This window comes from Vidua chalybeata, chromosome Z (genome assembly GCF_026979565.1).
Source record: "Vidua chalybeata isolate OUT-0048 chromosome Z, bVidCha1 merged haplotype, whole genome shotgun sequence".
Taxonomy (NCBI): Eukaryota; Metazoa; Chordata; class Aves; order Passeriformes; family Viduidae; genus Vidua; species Vidua chalybeata.
In genome coordinates this window covers 67810785-67834982 of record NC_071570.1, presented here as the reverse complement: position 1 = coordinate 67834982, position 24198 = coordinate 67810785, and the positions used below count along the sequence as shown (strand labels likewise).

At 46.1% G+C, this 24198-nt stretch overlaps 1 protein-coding gene and 1 pseudogene across 1 annotated transcript; both read right to left on the bottom strand.

The window, feature by feature from the left end:
* Window positions 1–1272: 1272 nt before the first annotated feature.
* Window positions 1273–4812, bottom strand: LOC128782077 (IgGFc-binding protein-like). The gene is made up of 5 exons (XM_053932212.1): window positions 4561–4812; window positions 3358–3557; window positions 2570–2950; window positions 2039–2325; window positions 1273–1571 (listed from the first exon to the last, which is right to left on the bottom strand). Exons 1-5 carry the CDS (start codon window positions 4784–4786, stop codon window positions 1514–1516), a joined length of 1152 nt encoding a protein of 383 aa, XP_053788187.1. The 5' UTR covers window positions 4787–4812; the 3' UTR covers window positions 1273–1513.
* A 10790-nt stretch (window positions 4813–15602) lies between these two features.
* LOC128782288 (sushi, nidogen and EGF-like domain-containing protein 1) lies at window positions 15603–20016 on the bottom strand (annotated as a pseudogene).
* Window positions 20017–24198: the final 4182 nt, after the last annotated feature.

Here is a 24198-nt window from a genome sequence, read left to right as displayed (position 1 = left end):
GAATGGGGCAGAAACAGGAAAAAGAGATGGGGAGGGAGAGAGGGGCAATTCAGCATGGAGGGGGGAGTCTGAGGAGGGAGGGGCTCAGTGTGGAACACAGTGCCCCAAACACTGGGGTCACAATGCTATGAAATTTGGGGTTACAACATCTCAAATTTGGGGGTCGTATTGCCCCATGCTTTTTAGTCTCATTGTCCCAGACTTTGGGGTCACACTGCCTCCCATTTTGGAGTCGAAACATCCCAAAAATGGGGGACAAAATGCAGCACACTTAGGGGTCATCATATCCTACACTTTGGGGTTAAGGTGCCCCTCACGAGGGGGTTACAGTGCCCCATATTTATGGGTAACAGCATCCCCCATTTGTTGTCACATCATCCCATATTTTGGGGTCACATTGCCCCACTCTTTGGGGTTGCAATGGCCCTCACTTGGAGGTCATAATGACACACTCTTAAAGGCTACAGTGTCTCACACTTTTGGGGCAAAATACCACACATTTTGGGGTCAGAATGCCCCATAGTTCAGGGTAACAATACCCTATGCTTGGGTTAATGTGCCCCACCTTTAGGGGTTGCAGTGCCACACACTCTTGGGTCTAATTGTCCCACACTCTGCTGTCAAGACACCTCACACTTGGCAGGTCACATTGTGCCACATTTTGAGGTCACAATTCCCTTCAATTTTGGGGTAGAAACACTTCACACTTGGGGATCACATTGCCCCACACTTACGTGTCACAGCGTTTTACCCTTTGGAGTCACAATGATCCATGTATAGGCATCATCTCGTCCTGGACTTGTAGGTCATGGTACCCTGCATTTTGGACATACTACATGTTTTAGGGTCAAATTGCCCCCACAATTTGGGGCCATAGTGTCTTACTCTTTGAAGTCACATTGCACCACACTTTGGGGTCAAACATACCACACTTAGGGGTCACACCACATTTTTAGGTCACATGGCCCCACAATTTGCAGTCAAAACACCCCAGGCTTGGGGTTGTGATATGCCACACTTAGAGGCCATAGTGCTACAAATTTAGGGGTCACAGTGTCCTGGACTTTGAGTATGCCATATACTCAGTGCCATATTGAGAATACCATATACTTTGGAGCTGCAATGCCCCATGTAAGGGTCCCAGTGCCCCACACTTGCGGGTCATGTTGACCCACATTTAGGGGTAAAATATTGCTACTCATTGAAATGATGACTCCCTCAGTTTTCCAACGTAACAAACAAACCTCAAATTCACACCCAAAAAAAGCCTTTAGAAGCGTTTATTGACTGTTGTATCAAAAGCAGCCCTTGGCAATATCATTTTTATATGGGATTTGGATCTTTTTGACCTGAATTTGATCTATTTCTATGTTCCAGGGTGTGGATGAGACATCAGGACATTATGATCCACACAGATTTAATCCATTTGAGAAAAATCCAGGAAAATGTCATGGATTTGAGGCAAAATCCAGAATTTTCCCAAATTTGGGGGAATTTGAGATGGATGATCCACCTATGGAATGGGATAGATAGGAGCATCAACTTCCTGACGGGTCTGGCGGGAGATGTGGCTGGAAGAGAAAGAAAGACATCATTTTGGGCAAAAATGGGTCCATTTTGGCAAAAATAGGGAAGTATTATGCAAAATGGATTATAAATATGCAAATAATTGGTCTTTTTATGTAAAAGTGGGTCAGCTTTATGTGTAACGGCCTGATTTCGGGGAAAGTGGCTAATTTTGGGGGGGGGAAAGGGTATTTACTAAGCAAAATGGCTTGTTGGGAAAAATTTCTCATTATTGGACAAAAAAATGCCCCTTATAATGCAAGATGGCTCATTTTTTGGCAAAGCAGTTGCTTACCCGAATCGTTCCCACAGGATCCTGCCTCAGTCGCTGCGGATGAAACCAAAGAAACTGGAAAAGTCCTTCCAGGATCTGCCCAGCCCCTCCCCCACTGATGTTATTGCAAAATTTCTGAGTGGGAAAACATAATTTTCTTGGAGTTTGGGGTAAATAAATTACTGAGGAATTACTCACCATCCAGTAAAATCCCGGGATTTCCACATGTCCACCACTTCTCCAACACTCTGGGCATCATGTCCGTCTGGAAGCTTCAGGTCATCTCTGGGGTTTCCATTGAAATTCCCACAGGGGGCACAGACACGGGAGGCCAGGCCTGAAGTCACGGTGATGGTTGCCTCCCCATCCTGGGTGATGGTGATGGACATCCCAGAGCGGTGGGTGATGGTCACATTCTCAGGGGTTGATGCCACAAAGATGGAGTCAGAAATGGTGGTGGGGGGCTGGGTGAAGAGGCCATTGACCTGGGAAAATTACAGAAAATTATGAAGAACATGATAGAAAACCAGTTTGTTCTTCACTAAAGGGCTCTAGCTTGGCTAGAGCCAAAATCACTCTTCTCTTTTTGCAAAAATGGCTCATTATTGGGCAAAATCGCTCCACATCAGACAAAGTAGCTCACTAGCAGGCAAAATCTAGAAAGATTTTTGCCAAAATCTCTCTAGATTGACCCAAACCACCCAAAACTCCCTCACCCGCTCCACTCACCCACACCTCCATGTTGCCGTTAACACTGACAACGCCCTCACGGACAAAGACGATGGCAGCCGTGGCTGCGGGGACATTCGTGTCACGACAATCGCTGACCTCCATCACCACCTTGAACCAATCCGGTGCCTCCTCATCGCAGAGGGCTGACACCTTGTAGGTGCCACTGGCCAACAGGGGCCCAGTGACACCATCGAAGGTGGTTATGGTGGCTCCAGGCATGACCCGGCAGTGGCCTTCCCTCCTGGCACACACCTGTGCCCCCTCATGGGTGACGCACACCTGGTCCTGGGGGCACTGTGTGTCCCGGCACACCAGTCCCCGTGATGGGTGACAATGGCATTCCTTGGAGCAGTTGTTGAAAGTGACAATCTCATCTGCCTGGAACAGGAAATCTCACAGGTTAAGCACAATTTCCCAAATTTTGGGGTAATTTCCTGAATTCCAAAGGGGGAAATCCTAGAGAGTGAGAAATTCAGGTGGATTTTGGGCAGCTCAATCAGTTAATGGTAAATTTTTCCCTGCTAATCACAATTTTTTTGCGTTCTTTGTCTTTTTTTCCCCATTAATTGTTCCTTTTGTCTCATTAATTCATTTTTTCTGGGTGCTTCCTTGGCAACTGTCCTTTTTTTCCCCCGACAATTGTCCTTTTTGCTGTTAATTGTCCTTTTTTTACCCCAAACCCTCTGAAATTTTCTAGATGGAGCAGCTCAATGCCCAACCTGATTCCCTGAAAACCAACCCTACCACTCCCCAGCCTCAGGTGTCACCTGTCCTTGTCACCTGACCTTGAGGTAACGTCCCCTGTGGAGGCAGCCACAGCGCTCAGGTGACACGCAGGTGTCCCCATCGAAGACGAACCCTTCGTCACACTGACACCCCTCAAAGCATCCCCAGCTGCAGCGGGTGGGGCCCACAAGAGCAGCACAGGTGAGGTCACAGGTGTGGGTGCAGAGCTCATAGTGGCTGTTTGGAGGGCAGGACAGGGCTGGGGAAAAAGGGAAAAAACACCATTGCTAGGAAAATTCCAAATTGTGCAGGGTTTTGGTTAAAATTTGAAGGATTTCAGAAAAAAAATTTTTTTTTTTTTAATTTGACAGTCTTTTTCAAAATGGGAGTCTTTTTCCTAGTTTCACCATTCCCATCAAAACTGGGGTTTTTTCTGACCAAAATTGGTGCGCTTTTTTTTTTTTTTTAATTTGAGGGCATCATTCCACAATGGTGTTATTTCTCCATATTGGAGTGTTTTCAGTAAAATGTTATTAACTTTACCAAAATGGCCAGTTTCTTCAAAAATTTTGGGTTTTTTCTTCAGGATTTTTTTCCAGAATTGGAAGGGTTTTAGCAAAATTGGAAGGTTTTCTGCAAAATTTTTTCTTTCCAAACTGAAGGGATTTTTTTTCCAAAATTAGGGGAAAGAAGTTCAAAACTGGAGGGAATTTTTAAAAATTAGTTAACTTTTAAAAACGGTGAGCAATTTTTTCAGCTTTTGAGGCCTTTCTCACAATTGAAAGTTTTTAATCAAATTTGAGAGAGAACTTCAAAATTTTAAAATAATTTTTCCATGAAGGGAGAATGTTTTTTTTCAAAACAGAAGGGAATGTTTCTAAAATCTCAGCAAATTCTTTCAAAAAGCGAAAGGCTTTTTTAAATTTTTTTTTTTCACCTTTTTAAGTTTTTTTAAATATTGGACAATATTTTCTAAAATTTAAAGGAATTTTTGCAAAATGCGAAGATCTCTTTGAAACGCAGGGGAAGTTGTTCAAAATTTGAGGCAACAGTTTCCAAAATGAGGAAATTTTTTTCCAAAATTTTCCAAAATTTTTTCCAAAACTATTTTTCCAAAACTTGAGGGATTTTTTTTTTCCCCAAAATTTTAGTGTGGTTTTTTTTTGGTTTTTTTTTTTTTTTTGTTATTTTTTTTTTTCCAGGAGAAAATGTAGCTTTTGTGGAAAAAAGGACCTGAAGTGGCAAAATTCTTCCTGACTTACGGCAGAACTCCTTTGTCCTCCACGCTCTGACCATAGCACCAGCAGCTTGGCAAGCAGTGGCGTATGCCTGCAGTGCATGGCACAAGGCGGCGCGGTCCCCACTGGCAGCACAGACATCATGGACACAGTGGGTGAAATACTCCACAGGACTGACACGTGCGTGGCACCCCTGGAATGGCCCTTCTATATCACGGATGATCCCACAGGATCCGTTCCTGCCGTACATCGCCTCTTTGGCGACATCACACCTGCTGCACACACCGCCATCGCAGCCATCACTGCATGTTCTGTCCTTCTCTGGAACCTTCCAGGAGGTAACAAATTCCTGGGTGGTTTCCGCCAGTGCCCCACTAGGCAGTCGGAAGTCATCACTGGGGTCCCCATCATAGTCACCGCCCAAGCCACACAGCCGGCCACGGTAGATGTCCGGGACAGTGATGAGGAGGAAGGTTGCTGTGTTGTAGAGGATGTGGATTCCTGCGGCTGTGTGAAGAATGATGTTATTTCCCTCTTGGCTAATGCGGAGGTTCTTGTCCTCTGTCACCAGTGGAAGAGTGTAGCGCTCCAAGTCCACCTGGAATGGGGATAGAGTGACATGTGTGAGACACTTTAGAATAGAGTCACTAGACCCCACTCCACAGAGATGGTGTAGCTGTGGAGGGAAACACCCACCCTCCTTATAATCATGGTGTCACCATGGGAATCACTGGATCCTCTCCACAATTGACATTGTACCCATGGATGGACACCACCACCCTCGTCATTATCACCACTTCACTGTGGAGACCTCCAGACTTACCGTCACCTCCCACCTCCGTCCCCGCTCCATGGTGATGGTGTACCCATGGATGGATACTACTACCCTCTTCATCAGCACTGGGTCACCATGACTGCCTGCCTCATGCTCCACCAACACTGTGAAGTTGACTAATCGTCGTGCTGGCTCACACACTCGCGCCAGGATGTAGGTGCAGGATCCAGGGATATTGAAGGTGCGTCCATCAAAGGTGATATAGTGGGGGTCTCCTGACACAACCAACCGGCCATAACCAGTAGGGTGACATCCCAACACGCCATCTTCCACCCGGCACTCCTCATGGGCACCACAGAATGCTTCCTGGCAAGTTACTGTGCCATTGGCACTGCAGCGGCAGCGTTCCCGGCATGACGGGTAAAACTCAGTATCCTTCTGGTAGTAGTGACCAAGGTACTCACAGCCGCACTCAGAATGGGGGACACAGTCGGAGCCGCTGAGGACATAACCGGTGTCGCAGAAACAGCCCTCGGAGCAAGGAGATGTGGGACAGGAGGTGGGGACAGAGGGAGTTTGGCAGGTGGGCTGGCAGGGGCTCCCACAGAGCTCATAGTGGGAGTGAGGGGGGCAGGAAAGAGCTGAGGAAAAAAAAGAAGGAAATAAGAAGTGAGAGGAATATCTGAAGGGAAGGGGAGTCCCTCAAGGAAGGAAGGAAGGAAGAAAGGAGGGAGGGAGGAAGGGAGGGAGGGAGGGAGGGAGGGAGGGAGGGAGGGAGGGACAGGGAGGGTCCCATTTTCCCTCATCCCACCCACACTCACCGCAGAACTCTGCTGTCCTCCACGTCTCCACAACCACCCCGTGACTCTGGCATGCGGTGACATAGGCAGAGACACCCTGACACACAGTGTTGCGGTGTCCCTTGTAGTGACAGGCATCGAAAGCACAGTCCTGCAGGAACGGCTCTGGGTTGATGACACGGTGACACTCCTGAAAGGGTCCCCCTGCTCGGGCGATCACCCCACAGTACCTGTCCCCACGGTATGGCTGCACCTTCACTGCGTCACACACCGGGCACTCTGCACCACAACCAGCTGAGCACCCAGGGACATCCCCCACTTTCCAGCTGTCACCTAGCTGTGTCTCATGGGACGCACGGTGGCCAGCGGGGGTGACAAAATCATCATCAGGGTCACCATTGGCATTGCCGCAGAGGCCACAGACAGCACCAGAGTAGGTGGTGGGGAGGATGACACGGGCGTAGCTGTACCAGTCAAAGGTGACAGTGACACCAAAGTCGGTGGTGACAAAGCCATGAACGCCACGGTAGAACACAGAAAAGTGGGGGTGGGTGAAGGGAAGGGACACAAAGGCACCGTCCACCTGCAGGAAGAGGAGTGAGACAAAGAGTGGAGACAGGAAAAAAGAGGTTTGAAATCATAATTTGATAGTTTTATTTTATTTTGTTTTTGTATTTTTATTTATATTATAGTTTTATTTTAATGTATCTTTGATTTTAAATTCTATTCTTTCTTTTTACATTTATTTGTTCTCATTGACTTTTTACTGGCTTTCATTTTTATCTTTATGCTTTTTATTCTTACTTTTTTTTGTATTTGTATTTGAATTATTTTTATATTTGAATTTGGTTTTAATGTATTATATATTTAATGTAATTTGAGGTAAAAATTGGGGAAAAATAGGAATTTGCAACACAAATTTGGATTTAGAGGGGAAAGGAAGATTTGTTGTTAAAAAAGGGGAAAGAATGTGAGACAAAATGGAATTTCAGGGAAAATAAGTGATTTGGGGGGACTATGAGGATTGAGAAAATAGGATTTTTTAGGGGAAAGAGGTGATTTGGGGGGAAAAAGTAGTATTTGAGAGATAAAAGGGGGATTTGAGTGAAATGAGGGTACTTGATCAGAAAAAGAGCAGAATTTGCAGACAAAGTGGCATTTCAGGGGAGAAAATTATACTTTTTGGTGAAAAGGGGATTTTGCAGGAAAAACAGAACAATTTTGAGGGCAAGTTGGGAAATGTTTTGGGGACAAGGCAAACTGAGGGAAAATGAAGAGCAATTTGGGGGAAAAGGAGGGAGTCCAAAGGTGAAAAGGGATACTTGGTGAAAAAAACATATTTGGGGAGATAAAGGGAATTTGAGGGATGAGAGGGGGATTTGGGTGAAAAAATGGAGAATCTGGGAGAAAATGAAGAATTGAGAATTTGTCATTATAAAAGGGTACTTTGGGGGGAAAAAGGAAGACTTAGGGGCAAAAAGGTAATTAGAATGGAAAAGAAGGGGAATATGATGTAATGTGGGGATGAAAGGGATTCCTTGAGGGGTTGCCCACCTTGACCTTGCGTGGGTGCTCCTGGCTCATGCTGATGACGCTTCCATAGACCTCAAGGTTGACAGTCTTGGTGAAGGACACGGCACGGCTGCCGCGGTGGTTGTTTTCCACAGTAACATTGAAGGGGACCAGGGTAGCCTTGGGGGTGCAGAGGGCAGCAAACTGGTAGATGCAGGAGCCTTGGAAGTCAAACCTCACCCCGTCAAAGGTGGTGTAGTGTGGGTCACCCGTCCCGATGCAGGTGTAGTGCTTGTTAGGTGTACACCTGGTGATGCCATTAACCATGACACACTTCTCATGGGATCTACATCCCCCTGGCTTACAAGTCACTGTTCCTGAACCCTCACACCGGCACCGCTTCTGGCAGCTCCCATCTTCCCAAAATTCCTCATGGAGCTTGTAGGAGCGATTGTTGTGGAAACAAGCAGAGATGGTGGTGCTGGGGTTGGCAGTTGCCTTGATGTCTACAAGGGATTTAAGAATCTGTGAGACATCATATAGGGATGGGACTCAGGAAAGCCCCAGTGAAATTCCAAGTGTTGTGGGCACCTGAAGTCAAATCAGGAGCGCTTAGGAGTATTTTAGGGGGAACCAACCAATGCAAGCCTTCCCTGAAATGGAGGTGTTGGTTACATTGACACCTAAACCAATCTAGAGTTCAAGATACACCCCACAGGGACAACCCTCAGAAAAAATCTTAGCACAATTCCCTGGTTTTTGGGCAGCTGGAGTGAGATCAGGTAGATTTTGGGGTCATTCCTTCCCCACTGGTTTTGTTCATGCCTACAAGGGTTGTAGAGTCAATGAGACATCAAGCAGGGATGGCCTTCAGGAAAATGCTGGTATAATTCCATGTGTTATGGACATCTGGGGTCAGATTAGGTGGGTAAATGGATTTTAGGATGTTTTGGGGTCAAAAGACACATTGTTGATTTGTTGATGTCTACAACCATTGCTCTAGGCTAATACCCACAGCTGAGTTCTCACATGGATGTTCATCTCCCTTCCCCATGATTCTCACAGATCCCCACATGAACTCACCACACCCTTCCATGCCCTGTGCAGTCTCCTGATCTCCACAATCTTCCTGGCATGAGGGATGTCTCCAGCTTTCTGCCCAATCTTCACCACCTTCACCAGGAATACCATTTGGAACCATGGCTTCATCATCTGTATCCTCATTGAAGTTGCCACAGAGGCCACAGCTGGCCCCGAAATAGCTGCTGGGCACTGCCACCATGATAACCTGGTCTTCATCATAGATCACCTGCAGCCCAAAATCTGTCTGGAGGATGGTACGACCCTCATTTTGGAAAACCTGGACTTTTCCTTCTTCCAGGGTGGCTGGAAGGTTGGTGGGTTTGTTGTTAACCTTGTGGGGTGGGAAGATGAGGAGGAGGGTTAAACCTCAGCAGGAGGTTCCCAACCCCACAAAAAGCACATACATACAAACAAAGGGATAATTTATTTTATGAGTAATCAATTTTCATTATAAATCAGTTGTTTTGCCCTACTTCATGGAGATTCCCACCAAGAAAAACTCAAGCTCCAAATCTGAACCATTTTCTACATCTTCTGTGCTAATTTTGTTTGTATGGAGACCAGGACTGGGAAAAAACGCGTTCCACCTGGAAAACTGTTTTGGAATGGAAAAAAATTCCGCAAATTCTACAGGTGTGGCAGTTCTACTTATTTTTTAAGATGAACATCAATATTTCAATGCTTTATCCTTTCACACTTTTTTTGATGTTTTTCCTTGTTTTTTTGAAGGTCAAGCTCACCCAAATATTATAATCCACTTGGAACAAATGGTTTTATTGGAATGATGGATCTGACACCGGGGGAAACTCACCTGGACAGCCTTGTCCTCACCGGCACGGATGGAGACATTGTAGGCGTAGACATAGACATTGGCCAATGGCTTCTCAGAATGATCCCGGCTCCGCTGCTCCTCCACAATGAAGGGCTCCAGGGTGGGGTCAGCCCCGCAGTACTTGGCCAGGGTGTACTTGCAGCCACCACGGGGGGACACGGAGGCCCCATCAAAGGTGTGGTACTGAAGGGATGGGGAGCCTGTGCAGGTGCCCAGGTAGTCATGGCGGCAGGTGGGCACGCCCTTGTCCAGGTGACAGCTCTCCTTAAGGTGGCACTGCACCTGCCGGCAGGGGTCTGTGGGTTTATTAGTGACAGAGGATTAAATTCTGTTAATTCATTATATTATTGATATGTCTAAGTGTATATTTATTTACATATTTTGCATGGTTTTATATCTGATTTGTAATTACATGTAAGTGTTTCTATATTATTTATAAATATCTATATAGTACCTCTCTGTTTGTTTAGATATGAATTATTTATCCACATAACAGTTATGTATTTCTGTAATACAGAATTATTAAAAATATAATAAATGTATATGATTCTAAGAAATGTATAAATATAAATTTGTCACAGATATGTTATCTCATATATATATTGTATTTGTTTCTAGACTTAGATATGTATTATTCATTATATATTTATATTTATAGTTAGGGATTTTTATGTATTATTTATGTATTTTTTCATTGATTCTTATTCATTTATTTAGTATATTACATTTGGGTTTTTTGCTATTATTCCTATATATTTGTGTATTAGTATTTTTTTAAAATATTGCCATTATAATATTATATAATATCATGTAGTGTTATATATTAATATAATACAATATTATTATTATGAAATGGTATTTTTTTTATTTAATAGATGCTTGTCATTTGCAAGATTTGCAATTTACCCATAATTAAATATAATTAAATATAAATATGTTATTGATATCTATATAATTCTATATCATTTATTAATATCAAAGTCCACCTCCACTCACCACTGTCGCAAGCCCCTTCTGCTCCATAGCGCTTGCCCTGTCCCATCCCGACATTCCACACCCCAAATGCTGCTGTCTCATGCTGCACACGATGGATTCCAAATCCGCTTCCCAAATTTATCCCGACCCATGAATATTCTGTCCCAGGGATCAGCTGCCATGCTACACTCCCTAATGGCCTCTGGTTCAGCAGTATTCCAGAAGTTTCTGCTGTCTTGGCCACCAGGAGGATGCGGTTGTCGTATCCCTCCAGTGCAACAACGCTGTAGGATTTGCAGTAACTGGTTATGTCCGGGACGCTGACAAAAAAGGGCTCAAAGGTTACTGCACCGCTGTTCTCGCCACTGCCCAACAGAAAAACCTGGACACCAGCTTCAGAAGTGAGGAACAAGCCCTGCGGGGATTGGGTTCCATAAAGCAGTGAGTGGTTGGGATGTATCTCTCGTGTGGTCTTGGTGACTTCACCATGACCTGTGACATGCGTTGGTTGGGCAGCGGTGATGTAGATGAGGTTGGATTGTCCCTGGAAGGGCACTGGTGGCACAAGGAAGGATTTTCCCCACCGGGTGATAGGGTGTAGCTGTTCCACCACGTGATCGCAGCGGCTCAACCTGCCCACACAGGTGTGACCACTGAAGACGGCCACCGGTCTCTGTGCCACCACTCGTGTTCCGGAAAGATCAGCTGCACTCTGGATCTGTGCTGCTTGGAATGGCTCCAGTGGGATGGTAAGGGTGGAGCCACGTCGATGCAGTCGTCCACGAAAGGTGATGTCAGCGTTGAGGTGAATGTTGACTGTGGTGGGTTGATCCCAAGCAGCCACCACAAACTGGGCATTGCGGGTGGGGCCAGGGTTGGGGGTGACCACGTGGTATTCTGTCCCCCACCTATGGACTGGAATAATGACGGCGGAGTCAGCTGCTGTGGGTTTGTCATTGACCATCACTGCGGTGACAGCGGCAGTGGTCTTCACTACCACAGCGTTTTCAAAAATTTGGCTTCCCACCATCTCGGCTTGGGGTGGGATCTTCACCAGGACTGGTTGGTTGGCAGCTGCCTGCACCGTCATCCGTAATCCAGGTCTCTTCATGGAGATGGTGGCAGTGGTGGACGGGGAGGGGCCAGTGAGGAGGAGGAGACGGAAGTCACTGCGAAGGGTGCGCTGGTCACCATTCTGCAGGAAGGCCACCAGGAACTCATCACCCAGGTGAGGTGGTGACATCTCAGACATGATGCTGGGGGCATGAAGGAGAGCTGGGGGGAGGAAGAAGAGGGGTGGGTAACCTGATAGATTATTGATTTAATGGATTATGAATTTGATGGACTACTGATTTGATGGAATTTGATTGGTTAGATGGATAATTGGTTTGATGAACAGTTGATTTCAAGGATCACTGATTGCTGGATTATTGATTTGGTGGACTACTGATTTGATAACTGGATCAATTTGGTAGATTACTGATTAATGGATTATTAATTTAATGGGTTAATTATTAGATAAATTATTGGCTTGATGGACTTTCAATCTGATAGACCTTTGATTTAATTTGCTAGACCATTGATTTGATGAAACATTGATTTAATGGATTATTGATTCAATAGATTATTGAGCCAATTGACTTTTGACTTTTATTGGGCAGACTGTTGATTTGATGAAGTGTTAATTTCATGGGTCATTGGTTTTTATTTGACAGTTTATTGAGTTTATGGACTATGGATTTGATTTGATGGGATATTATTTTGGAGAAAAAAATTAAATTAACCTTGATCTTATGGATTATATTCTTAATGGATTACAAATTTGATGGACTTGGTTGATATCATTAACTATTAATTTGTTAGATCACTGATTTGATGGAGTGGTAATTTGATCATTGATTTGATTAATTTTTCATAGACTCATTCTCCAGTTAGGAGAGTAAGCTCTAGTTGGGAGAGTAAACTCTGAAAAAATATTTAATGAATTAGGTTAATCTGTTGTATCATCATTCACAGGAAAAACTAGTTTGAAAAATCATGAATTGGGATGAAATCCCAATTAATTCCCTGGGAAAAAGAGGGAAAATTTGGGCTGGGGAATCCTTCTTCTGGGGTGGATAATCCTTATTTTGAGGCAATTCATTATTTCAGGGGAATTTTATAGCTTTTGGAGCATCTCCCCAACCTGTTTCAACTTACCCCAGAACATAATAATCCAGAACCATCTCAGCACATCTGCTTTTCCCAAGCTGCCATCCATGATGCTCTGTGTGCAAAAGGTGAAAAAAACGTCAAATTCTCATATTTTTTTAGATTTTGAAATTCACTAGAATTTTCCCAAAATTCACCATTTCTTGACATAAAACTCACACAAATCCCCAAAATCTGTATGTTTCAGCCAAAAACTCATCCCAAAAAACAGTGTTGTACTGAATTTGTCCCCAAAATCTGTTCTCATTCAAGCTATCCTCAAAATCACTACTTAAATTGCATTTACTCAAAAATGTGAATTTTATTGCACCTGGTGCAAAAATTGGCTTTTGGAGGGGTATTTCCACTTGTCTTCCCCCACCATACCAGGTACCTTTGAATCTCCTTTCCCTATTTTTTTCTTTATTGTTTTGCTCCCATTTCCTTTTTCCTCTTCCTATTTTTGTAATTTTCTTTTTTCCTTATTTTCTCCACTCCTTCTTTTGCTTATTTTTTCCATTTTCTCCTCTTTTCCCCAAATCCCATTTTTCCAAACAAATGCCCTTTTGGTTTTTCAATTTCTTAATTTTTTTCCCTTTTCTATCCTCTCCCTCCTTTTACTCCTTTCCTCCACTTTTTTCATTTCCTTACCCTTTTATCCTTTCTTCTCCCTTTTCCCTTTTTTCCTTCCACTTCCTTAATTTTTCTTTTCTTCTCCCTTCCCTGTTTCACTTTCCTACCCCTTTTTCTCTTGCCTCACTCTTTTCCCTTTTATTCTCCATTTCCCATATTTTCCCTACTTTCCTGCCTTTTTTCCCTTTTTCCTTTCCTCCCCACTTTTACTTTTTCTCCCTTTTTTCTCCTTTCCCTGTATCCCACTCTTGCCCTATTTTTTTTTCTTTTCCTCTCTTCTTTCCCCAGTTTCCCTTTCCTCCCTCTTTTTCCTTTCCTCCTTCTTTTTTCCTTTTCTTCTCTCTTCTTCCTTTCCTTCCTTCCCCCCGCCCCCCCTTGTTTCCTTCCAAACCCCAGTCCTTTCCTCCTCCAAATCCCTTCATAAATCTTCCAATTCCAACTGCTCCCAGGACCAGAACCAGGGCTGGGGTAGTAGGGTAAGGGGAGAGGGCGGGGAGGGGAGATGTGGAGGTGGAGAAAGGGGGGAACTTGAGGAGTCTTCAGATGGATTTTCCCACTTAAGGGAAAATCTTTCCTGGCAAAAAATTTATCAGTAATTAGATCTACATTTGCCCTTACCTGCCTTCAGCCCTGTTTGGTCCCCAGCTTAGCTCTGTATCCCCAAAGAGCTCCGTTTTATCCCCTAATCTGTGAAGAAAATACAATCCCAGGACAGCAGATCTGGCTCCTCCCTCAATTACTTTTTAATTTTGGCAGAAAAGGGGGAAAGAAAATTACTAATCCAGGCACTCTCAGGGGACCACCCCACCCAATGACGTGAGATAATTTTTGGCTATAAAAGGTGAAAACAGAGAGAAAAACAGGGTTTTTTGTTAAAACTGATGTCAAAAATTGGCATTACCAGATATCGAGGTTTTTTTGCCCAATGTGGTTTGAATTATTACACAATGACAAGGAGGTGGTGGAGCAAAAAGAGTGTATTTTTTGAGAAATAGAGGGTGTGATTTGGGAAAAAAAAAAAAAAAAAAAAAGAGAGAGAGAAAAGGGAAAAAAGAGAAGGGGAGGGAGGGATGGATTAAAAAAAAATGCATTTTGTGGGTTGAGGAATTGATGGGATCACTCGGCCCAGGCCCATGGCATGAGGTGCACCAAGGGGAAGTGCCAGGTCCTGCCCTTGGGTCACAACAACCTCTGCAGTTCCAGGCTGGGGAACAGTGGTTGGGAAGCTGCTAGTTATAAAAGGCCCTGTGGGTGCTCATGACAGCAGCAAAACCTGAGCCAGGTGCTCCAGGTGGCCAAGAAGGCCAATGGCCCCTGGGCTGTCCCAGTCATGGTGTGGCAGCAGGAGCAGGACAGTGACTGCCCACTGTGCTGGGCACTGCTGAGACCACACCTCAAATCCTGGGGGCAGTTTTGGGTCCCTCATGGCAAAAAAGACATTGAGGGGCTGGAGGATGTCTAGAGAAGGGAACAGAGCTGGGGAAGGGTCTGGAGAACCAGGAGCAGCTGAGGGAGCTTAGGGAGGTTTAGCCTGGGGAAAAGGATAATTAAGGGTGACTATCACTTTCTAGAATTACATGTAGGAGAGGTTCTTGCCACGTGTGAGTGAATCTTTTCTCCCAGGCAACCAGCAGCAGGACAAAAGGAAATGCTCTCAAGCTCTGACAGGGGAGGTTCAGGCTGGACATTAGGAGGAATTTCTTCACAGAAAGGGTGATTGGGCTTTGGGATGTCTGCTCAGGGAGGTGGTGTAATCACCATCCCTAGAGTGTTCAAGAAACATCTGGACATGGCACTCAGTGCTGTAGTCAGCTTGACATGGCGTGTTCAGTCAAAGGTTGGATTTGAGGATCTCAGAGCTTTCTTACAGCCTTAATGATCTTGTGGTTCTGTGAGTAGGAATCAAGGGTGGGGAGGGTAAAGTTGTGTCTTGTATGTTTTTTGTGTCCTGTGATGTCCAAGTGTGTTGTAGGTGCAGCATTATGGGGGTGTGTGCTAGGCTGTCTGTTGTGGGTTTTGTCTCCTGTGCACATGGCTCCCATGTGACTTCATATTGCTCAAGACGCCAGAAATTACCGCCCCAAAAGGCAAAATTGAATGAATTCTGTCACATTTCACCCTAAAACCCCTCAGATCCCCAGCAACTGTGGGAACAGTGAGGATGATGGTGACTTAAGTGTGATGACATCACCACGGGTGCCATGACAATGACATGGACACTTCAATGTCTTAGCTGCAATTTTATTGCTCTGCTAGAAGCTGGCATGATCTTGATCTGCACATTGACTTCATCAGTGATAACAGTGGCACTGGTGATGTCCCTCTGCCCCACTCTCTTCGATTCACCTAGAGGAGATATCAACAGAGGAAGAGCCAATTTCCACCCAAATCCCCAATACCCCCTCCAAAAATTCCAGTATTCCCCTCAGAAATCCTTCTTTTCCTCACAAATTATCCCATAAAATTCCCACCTTTCCTGAACAAACTTCCAATTGTTCCCCAAATACCCAATTTTCTCCAGTTACTAATGCCCCTAAATTCTCAATATTCCAACCAAGATTCCTACAGTTCCCCCCAGATTGCTAATTTTTCCCAACAAATCCCGTCTCCCCCTAAATTCAAAGTGATCTTCCCACAGTCCCAAATTATTGCCCCAAATCCCCACTTTCCCTCCCTCATTCCTGAATTTATCCCCCAAATTCACACTTTTCCTCAAAATTCTCAATTTTCTCCTCCAACTTACAGCCAGCAGTTGTTGTTCAGCTGGGGAGGATCCACACCTGTCACCTGGAAGTCATCTACCCGAAAGACCCAGCATCCTGGGACCTTGACATTGGAGGTGGTGGTGATGTTGATGATGGTTTGGGATCCAGGAATGTTTAGAAATTGGTGTCACCACCGCTATTGAATCCTGCCTGGGAAATTCAGGGGGGGAATCTAGGAGTGCTGACCCCAAGCAAAGGGGTAGTGCGCCCCTAAAATGATTTTAGGATGTGAACATACTTGGTGTCACCCAGAAATGGACCAATCCATGACCATCACTATCATGATCATCTCCAGAAGAGGGGTGGACAACATCCTATCTTCATCATCATCATCATCATCATCATCATCATCACTATCATCATTATCATCTCAAATATTTGGGATGGGCCAACCTCTGACCATCATCATCATCTCCAGAAGATGGGACAGGGCAACTTGACCTCCCCAAAAATGTTGTGGGCCAATCCTGGACCTTCATCGTGATCAAGATCATCATCATCCCCAGGAAATGGGATGGGCTAATTCCTGACCTTCATCATCATCATCCTCAGAAAATGGAGTGGGACAACCTCCCCCTCCTTCTCCACCCTCCCCACCTACATGTGCTGGGGTACCCCCAAGTCCTGTTTCAGCGTCTCAATCACTTGCTGCCTCTTGTAGTCCACTGGATGTCCCCGTAGTTGAGGATGATGTAGCACATCTTGGAGTCAGTGGTCAGCACAGCCTGGAAGGTGTTGCCCTATGGAGAAAGGTCACAAAGGTCAAGGATGAGTTGTGAAGGTCATGGATGGGTTCTGGAGGTCAAAGATAGGTCAGTCAACAAGGCCACCAAATGGGTCAACAAGAGCCAATGGGTCACCTTCTTGCCCTATGGATCATGGGCCTCACCTTTTCAGAGGTGGAGCCATAGTAGGCCACATGGTCCCAGGTGGCCACCAAGGCCCAGGTGGTAGCTTTTGGGGAAGTACTGGGTTATGTGCTGGCTGATGTCCTCCAGCAGTGCCAGGCCAGTGGTCTGTTGGTAGAAGATGTCCCCACCCAGCACATTGTCCACATGTGCCCAGAACGGAGTCACAAAAGGGCGCCTGTCCACCAGAGGGAAGGGGTCGGGGGTGTATTGTCTGACGGGCTCGTCAAAAGAGATCACCCCATTGTTGTTCACCTGGAGGTGACACCAGGAGCAGATGGGTGCAACACCTTAACTTGGGTTGTGAGGTCCTTAAGATGAGCCCTACAAGCATGCCAAGAACTACCACCCATAGGGACCCCCAACACCTATCAACACCCCAAGAACCACCTCCCACAGGACTCCTTCAAGACCCACCAAGAACAGGAGCCCTCACTCACAGGATCCCCCAACACCCGAAGAAGCCCTCAAGATCCATCAACATCCCAAGATACACCACTCATAGGACAACCTCAAATACTAGATCCATAGAACCCTCTAACAGCAACCACCCTCAGGACCCTCCCAAGGCCCATCACCCATAGGACTCTGCAACACCCACCAATCCCCCTGAGACCCACTCATGAAGGACCCTTACAAAATCCACCACCCATGTGATCCTGCAATGCCCACCAACACACCCCAGGTGCCAACTGCCCCAAGACCCACCAGCCATATGACCATGAAGGACCACACCATCACCCACCATCCTCAGAATCTCCCAAGTCCCTCCAACCCTTCCCAATACCACCAGCCCCTCTCAAGATTCCCCACCCATCTGGAGATGTTTCAGTGTCCAAGGATAAAACCCACTATGAATTCAAGAAGGGTTCATTTCAGGGATAGACACACACACACACACACACATATGAAAAGTTAAGTAGAAACTGAGGGGAAATTTGGAAAAATGGAGGAAATTCACAAAAATATGGAATTTGGGGTGACCTACAAACACAGTTTGGTAGGTTTTTGCCATAGAAGGTGAAGGGAACGGAGAGGGTGATCACCTCAGATGTCCCATCATTGAGTTTGGGGTTGGTTTTATCCCCCTGGTGCAATCCATAGGGATAGAGCAGGGATCCTGCTAGAGTGGGAAAATCAGGATTTGGGAACTGTCCCCAAATTCCCACCCAATTACATGGATTTTGGGGTGTTACCCACCAAATTTGGGGTTCCCATGGTCTTGGTTAGCCAAAAATGGATGTGTTTTCTCCTGGGTTTTCATGGTGAAACTGGGGTGAAAGGGAATGACCCCAGTGGAATTACATGGGGAACACATGGATTTTGGGAGAATAGCGGGAAAATTGTATGATGTGGGTGGGAGAAAGTCTGAGTTAGGTGGAAATAATGTTTTTTTAGGGCAAAGCCCCCAAAATTCACCTTTTTCAGATGAGGTTTTTGTATCCACCATGGAACCTGGAGAAGAAATAGGAGGGAAAATCAGTTGATCAATCATTTTTACAGCAGGGATGAAAATGACAACACTTTTCAGAAACAAATATTTACCTAAAATCAGGAGGAAGAAAACACTAGAGGGTGATATTTTCGACCCTAAAATAAGTGTAAAAAAACCTGGAAAACTTAAAAAACCCTACAAATTCATCCAAACAAGCAAACCAACAGCCCTCCCCAAAAGAGATGATACAGCAGAATGAAGTTACAGAGGTAAAAAAAAATTCACATTAAAACACCAAACACACACTTTGTCCAATAATTTCATGTGGAGGGTTTTGGTATGTGTGGTACTTTAACAAATTTTAGAGAGAATTGAAGTATTTTAAAAGTTGGCTTTTTGATTTAATTATAGTACATTTTTAAGTAGTAATTTAATTTAATTCAGGAGATTTAAAATTTTGATTTAATTTTTAAATTTTAATTTACAATGATTCAATTTTAATAAAAAATTTATATAAGTGAACATTATTTAATTTAATTTCAATTTTTAATTCTAAATGCATTGTCTTTTTATTTAATGGAGTTCTTAGATGAATGCTATTTTTATTTTATCTCCTATTTATTTGATCTTTATTTAATTTTTATTTAATTGAATCTTCAGGTTTTGCTATTTGTGTGAAGAAGTTTTTCTCCTTCTGTGCCCAAATTCACGATTTCCCCCCCCTTTTTTTTTCTGAATAAAATGAGGATTATTTACATTTTTTCATGCATTTTTAAGTGATTTAAAGGCAGAAATCTTCCTTAAATGCATGAAAAAAACAGGACCTTAAAGAGACAATATTCCAAGGAATGACCAAAATCCCACCAGAATAAAAATTCCCTCACCTGGACTTCGATGAAGTGAAGAACTGCAACCCGAAAATGAGCTCAAACACTCTCAAATGCTGGCTTTCACTTAGTCTTGTTCCTTTTTGTAGCAAAACAAAAAAATACTGTAATTTGCCAGCTTCCCACCCATCCAATCTCTCTGAGCTCTCTCAGGATTCTTTAGAAAAGGGAAATTTAATAATGTATTGGGCATTTTAGGCTTGTCCAGCACTGTTAAGACTTTTTTTGAATGATTTTGGGGTTTTGGAGACGCCTCTGGAGTCCGCCTCACCCTATGTGAAGTTTTTGCCCCTTTCCAAACTTTCAACATTCATCCCCTGATTTAAAATTTTTTAAACAAAAACGTCCCTTTAAAAATATTTTTATTATAGATCCTTTATCTCCTTTTTTTAATTATCAGAAATAAAATAGATTATCCCTGTTTATTTGGGATTTTGAGGACTCTTTTTTGTTATTGTGAAGCTAAGAAAATTCTTTATCGTGTACTTTGGCCTTTCTTTCCTGGAAGAAAGAAGTCCTTATATGCAGGAATTCTACTTTTTGGAGGAAAAAAAAACCTTTAAACCAACAACATTTTAAGTGTGGTTTCTTTTTTTCTTCTAAAAAGAAGTTAAGATCTTTAAGATCAGTGGCACCCACTTCCAAGTTCTCCAGAATTTTGGGGTCAGTTCCTCTACCTACCCATCTCCAGCTGGGTGTGATTAAGAGTTTCTGATGAACTGGTCAGAGCTTAATGCTCGCCCCAACTCCCCAACCTCACCCAGTCCTTGTCCTGCAAATGTTCCCAGGACATTCCTGCAAGGAATAAAATCCTGTGTGATTTTGCTGGAGAAAGCTAACAATATCGGTAAAACTCTGCCAGGGCCTTGCTGGGAGAGGCAGCAGAACTCCAAGGAAAGGTTAGTGCTGGCAGTCACTTGGTGTCACTGCTTTCAGTGTCTGGTGACAACTGGCCTAAAAACCACACAGTGTGGTATTGTAAAATGCAGGTTGTGGGAGGGGTCCCCGCCCTCCCTTGGGAGGCAACTTCAGTATAGCAAAAGTTGTCAATCACATGCTGTTTCCCTCCCCAGTTGAGGCTGTCTGTCAAAGCTTAACACACTCCCCAGTTCTAGAAAGTTCTTCTCTTCTGTTAATCCCATTGGACCCTGTTAGAATGCCACTCCTCTCCTGTATCCCGATTGGTTCATTACATGTCACCCCATCCCGTCTCCTCCCCTCTACCCTTTACCCATTGGTTGGTTTGTGCCCTAGCCACTCCTATCCCTCTGCCCTTATATTCTCGGTCCCGCCCGAATGCTGTGCTCCCGAAGTCAGCTCTTCCTTTGGGAGGTTGCTGCTCCTGGCAATAAACTTCTCGGATCCTGCTGCTCGGGAGACGTCTCGTCTTTATTTGGTGGAGCTTTCCGGGTTACATCTACCCCTCCCTGCGGACCGGCCAGCCGAGGATCACTCCCCGGACTGGCTGGGAACCCAGGGAACCCCCGGAGGACCTAATTTTATACAATTGGCGCCGCGAACACGGTGATCGCTGCCCCGGTTTCCGACGAGCGTCTCCTGCCGCGTGAGGATCTGTGACCCTGCGCTGCGGGACTAAAGCGCCGTTCGCCGCCAATCCCAGGAGTAGCTGTTCTTCTGTTTTAAGAAGACTCCTATCTCCTGGATCTGCTGACAAGTCGTGGACATCCGACCCTGCAGCTTCAAGGGAAGCCCCGGATTTCACGACACCAGCAGAGCTCCACTACCCCGCCTCAGCCTTTTCTTTTCGCCGCGTCGTAGTTGGGTGAGTGCAGCTGCTCGAGGAGAGCAGCCGACGCAGGCTCTTATCTTTTCCTTTCCTTTTCCTTTGCTCTGGTGGGGATTCTCTTCTGCAGGGAGGAGATGGGTAACCGCCTCTCCCCTGCAAGACGAGACTTTTATTGCCAAGTTAAAGCTACCCTTCAGTTCGGGAATGTTTCTTTTAATAAGCGGGTCCTTAAATCTTTTGTTATTTTCATCTTTGATCATTTTCCAGATGCCTCTACTGAGGATGTTCTTTCTATTTCATTCTGGGGAAAAGTTGGGCGTTATATTTATGATTTACAAGTTTCTGGGAATTTTAGGGTCGGGAGATTTTATCCTATTTATGATATTATTTTTAATTTAGTTAAACAAAAAGGGGAAAGTTCGGGTCCCAGTTTTCCTACCCCTTATTCCGCCCCCCTCGCTCCTAACCCCATTTCCCCTAAGGGTGGATCGGGAGATAGATCCTGCCAAAATAAGGCACAGGGTTGCTACCGTCTCCCTGCTGCCTCCCGTTCCACTCTGTCCTTCTCTTGTGCTGGGACTGGCCACCCCAGCACGAGCCCTATCCATTCCCTCGATCCTCATGCCCCCAACCCCAGTTTTACTCCCAGTTCTAGTTCTGTTTTAATAATACCTCAAAATGGCGGCGGCCTCGTGGCCGATTGCCCTGAGACACAAAATGGTGCCTCCTCCTCCTCAACCCCTCCGGTTCCCGCCACTTTACCATCTCCGCCCCCTTCATCGGTTGCCGCCCCCGCGTCGGGTCCCGCCCCCCATCATGCGTCGATCTCGGTGACGTCGGGACCCTCCCACCCTGCCTCCCTAGCCACACCCCTGGGCGGGCCCCTGGTGGGTGGGACAGGCCTACCAGAAGGCCACGCCCCAGTGGGTGGGTCAGGCCATGCCCCAGTGGGTGGGTCAGGCCACGCCCCCTCTCCTGCCACTTCCGGTTCCCACGCTACCGGAACCGGAAGTAGGCCTTGCCGGAAGCAGGCCATCTTGGCCTGCAGGGTCTCTCATAACCAGGACCCACCGGCAAGGGAGAGGCTTCGAGCCCTAGCCTGTCCTGCCTCATCTTCAGAAGAGGATGAGGACAGTGACGACCCCCGGCCAACAACCAAGCCAGGGGAGGGCTGGGCCCGGATAAGGGCCAAGGCAATTAGGGATGGGGACCTAGATCTCGCCAGGGATCTAGGCCCAATCGCGGCGCCGGTTAGGCTCAAGAGGGGGAAGGAACCACGGTGGGAACAGCTGCCATATACGGAGGTGAAGGAATTGAGGAAGGCAGCCAAGGACTATGGGAGAAATTCCCCATTTTTTAAAAACATATTGGACCTTACGTTTACTGGACATACTTTGGTGCAGCATGACATTCGATATATAGCAAAGGCTCTGCTGTCCCCCACAGAATTTCTTCTGTGGGAAATACATTGGAAAAAGCTATTAAAACCTATTCTAACCAAATACGACCTTAAGGAGGTGCTGGGAGATGGCGCCGAGGGCCTGGAGGCGCTGGCAGGGGAAGGGGAATTTAGTAAACCAGAAGATCAGATCCTCCTTCCCGACAACTTGCTAAATGACATCCGAGAAGCTGGGAAGGAGGCCCTACTAAAAATGCCTGATGGAACCACCCCTCTCCAGAACTTCACATCCATCCTCCAGGGCCCTGATGAGACTTTTATTAAGTATATTGACAGGTTAAAGGAGGCTATAGACCGGCAGATTGAGAACGTCAAGGCTCGAGAAGAACTGCTGCGTAAGATGGCCTTGACCAACGCTAACCCGGAGACAAAGAAGATCCTGCGAGCTCTCCCCCAGGATCCGGAGCCGACCATCGCCAAGATGGTCGAGGCGTGCACAAAAGCGGCATCGATGGAGCAGACTGTGGCGTTTGCGGTGAGCAGGGGTGTGGGGGAGGCAATGGTGGACCTCATGAACACGCGCTGCTTCGGCTGCGGCCAGCTGGGTCATATACAAGCCAATTGCCCACACTGGCCACCAGAGAGGGCCTACCCTCAGTATAACCCCTCCCCGAGACCACCTTACAGGAATCCTCGTTATCATCGGCCGGGAAACGGGAGGCGGAGCGCGCTGAGGGGCCGCGCTACGACAACAAATGGCCCATCCCAAAGCCCTGTGCTGCCATCGCTCCCGGAAAACCACTGCCCCAACGGCACGTTTCTCCGGACATCCGCAGCCAGGAGGACGGGCTCCGACTCCTCAGACGGACTAAACAACTGAACAGTGCCCACCGCCAAGTCCTCCGGAGTTCCATCCACATCATGTTTCCGGATGAGGACTTGGTCCGTGTCCCGGTAGGATTCCTGCCGCCACCATACTGTGACCACCCCGTCACAGTGCTGTTCATCGGGGACTCCATCAGCACGCCGGACAACCTCACCATCATCCCGGAGGTCGTCTACTTCGAGCCAGGGGCAGAGCTCAACGTCTCCGTGGTGTGCCATCATCCTCCGTTCTCTCTGCCGAGAGGGTCTCCTTTAGCTCTGTGCTACATCTTACATATGCACTACAAGGACACTGGCTACATCTCACATATGCACTTCAATGACACTGGCTGCAACATTCTATCAGACTTTCCTACAGATCAAGACCCTTCTGCTTTCTTCATTCAGAACGTTAGCAGACAAAGACCAATCATTAAAACTACTTTTATCTTTCAGGGGAAAAACATTTCGTTGGACCTGATGGCAGACACCGGTGCGGACGTTACCATCGTCCCTCAGGCAGAGTGGCCGCGCGACTGGGAGTTAGTGTCCCCTTGTGGCACAATCTCTGGCGTGGGAGGAGCCGTCAATTCCCGACGCAGTAAGCACCTCGTGTGTGTAGAGGGGCCGGAGGGCCAGGTTGCCACAATTCGGCCTTTTGTGGTTGCATCTAACATCAAATTATTAGGCAGGGACGTATTGTCCCAATGGGGTGCCCGTCTCGACATCCCTAGCCCTGCGTGGGATTTTTAGTCTGGGCCACTGCGGAGCGCACCTCCCCACCGCTTAATTGGAAAACTGATACACCGGTGTGGGTGGACCAGTGGCCCTTGCCAATCGAAAAACTTAATGCGCTC

Excerpts from the sequence above, each read along its gene's own strand:
- LOC128782077 (XM_053932212.1), bottom strand. The coding sequence starts at position 4,786 with ATGTACGGCAGGAACGGATCCTGTGGGATCATCCGTGATATAGAAGGG. Across the intron at positions 3,558-4,560 it reads GAGGACAAAGGAGTTCTGCC|CCCTGTCCTGCCCTCCAAAC; the intron begins GTAAGTCAGGAA and ends CTTTTTCCCCAG. Across the intron at positions 2,326-2,569 it reads ACGGCAACATGGAGGTGTGG|GTCAATGGCCTCTTCACCCA; the intron begins GTGAGTGGAGCG and ends TAATTTTCCCAG.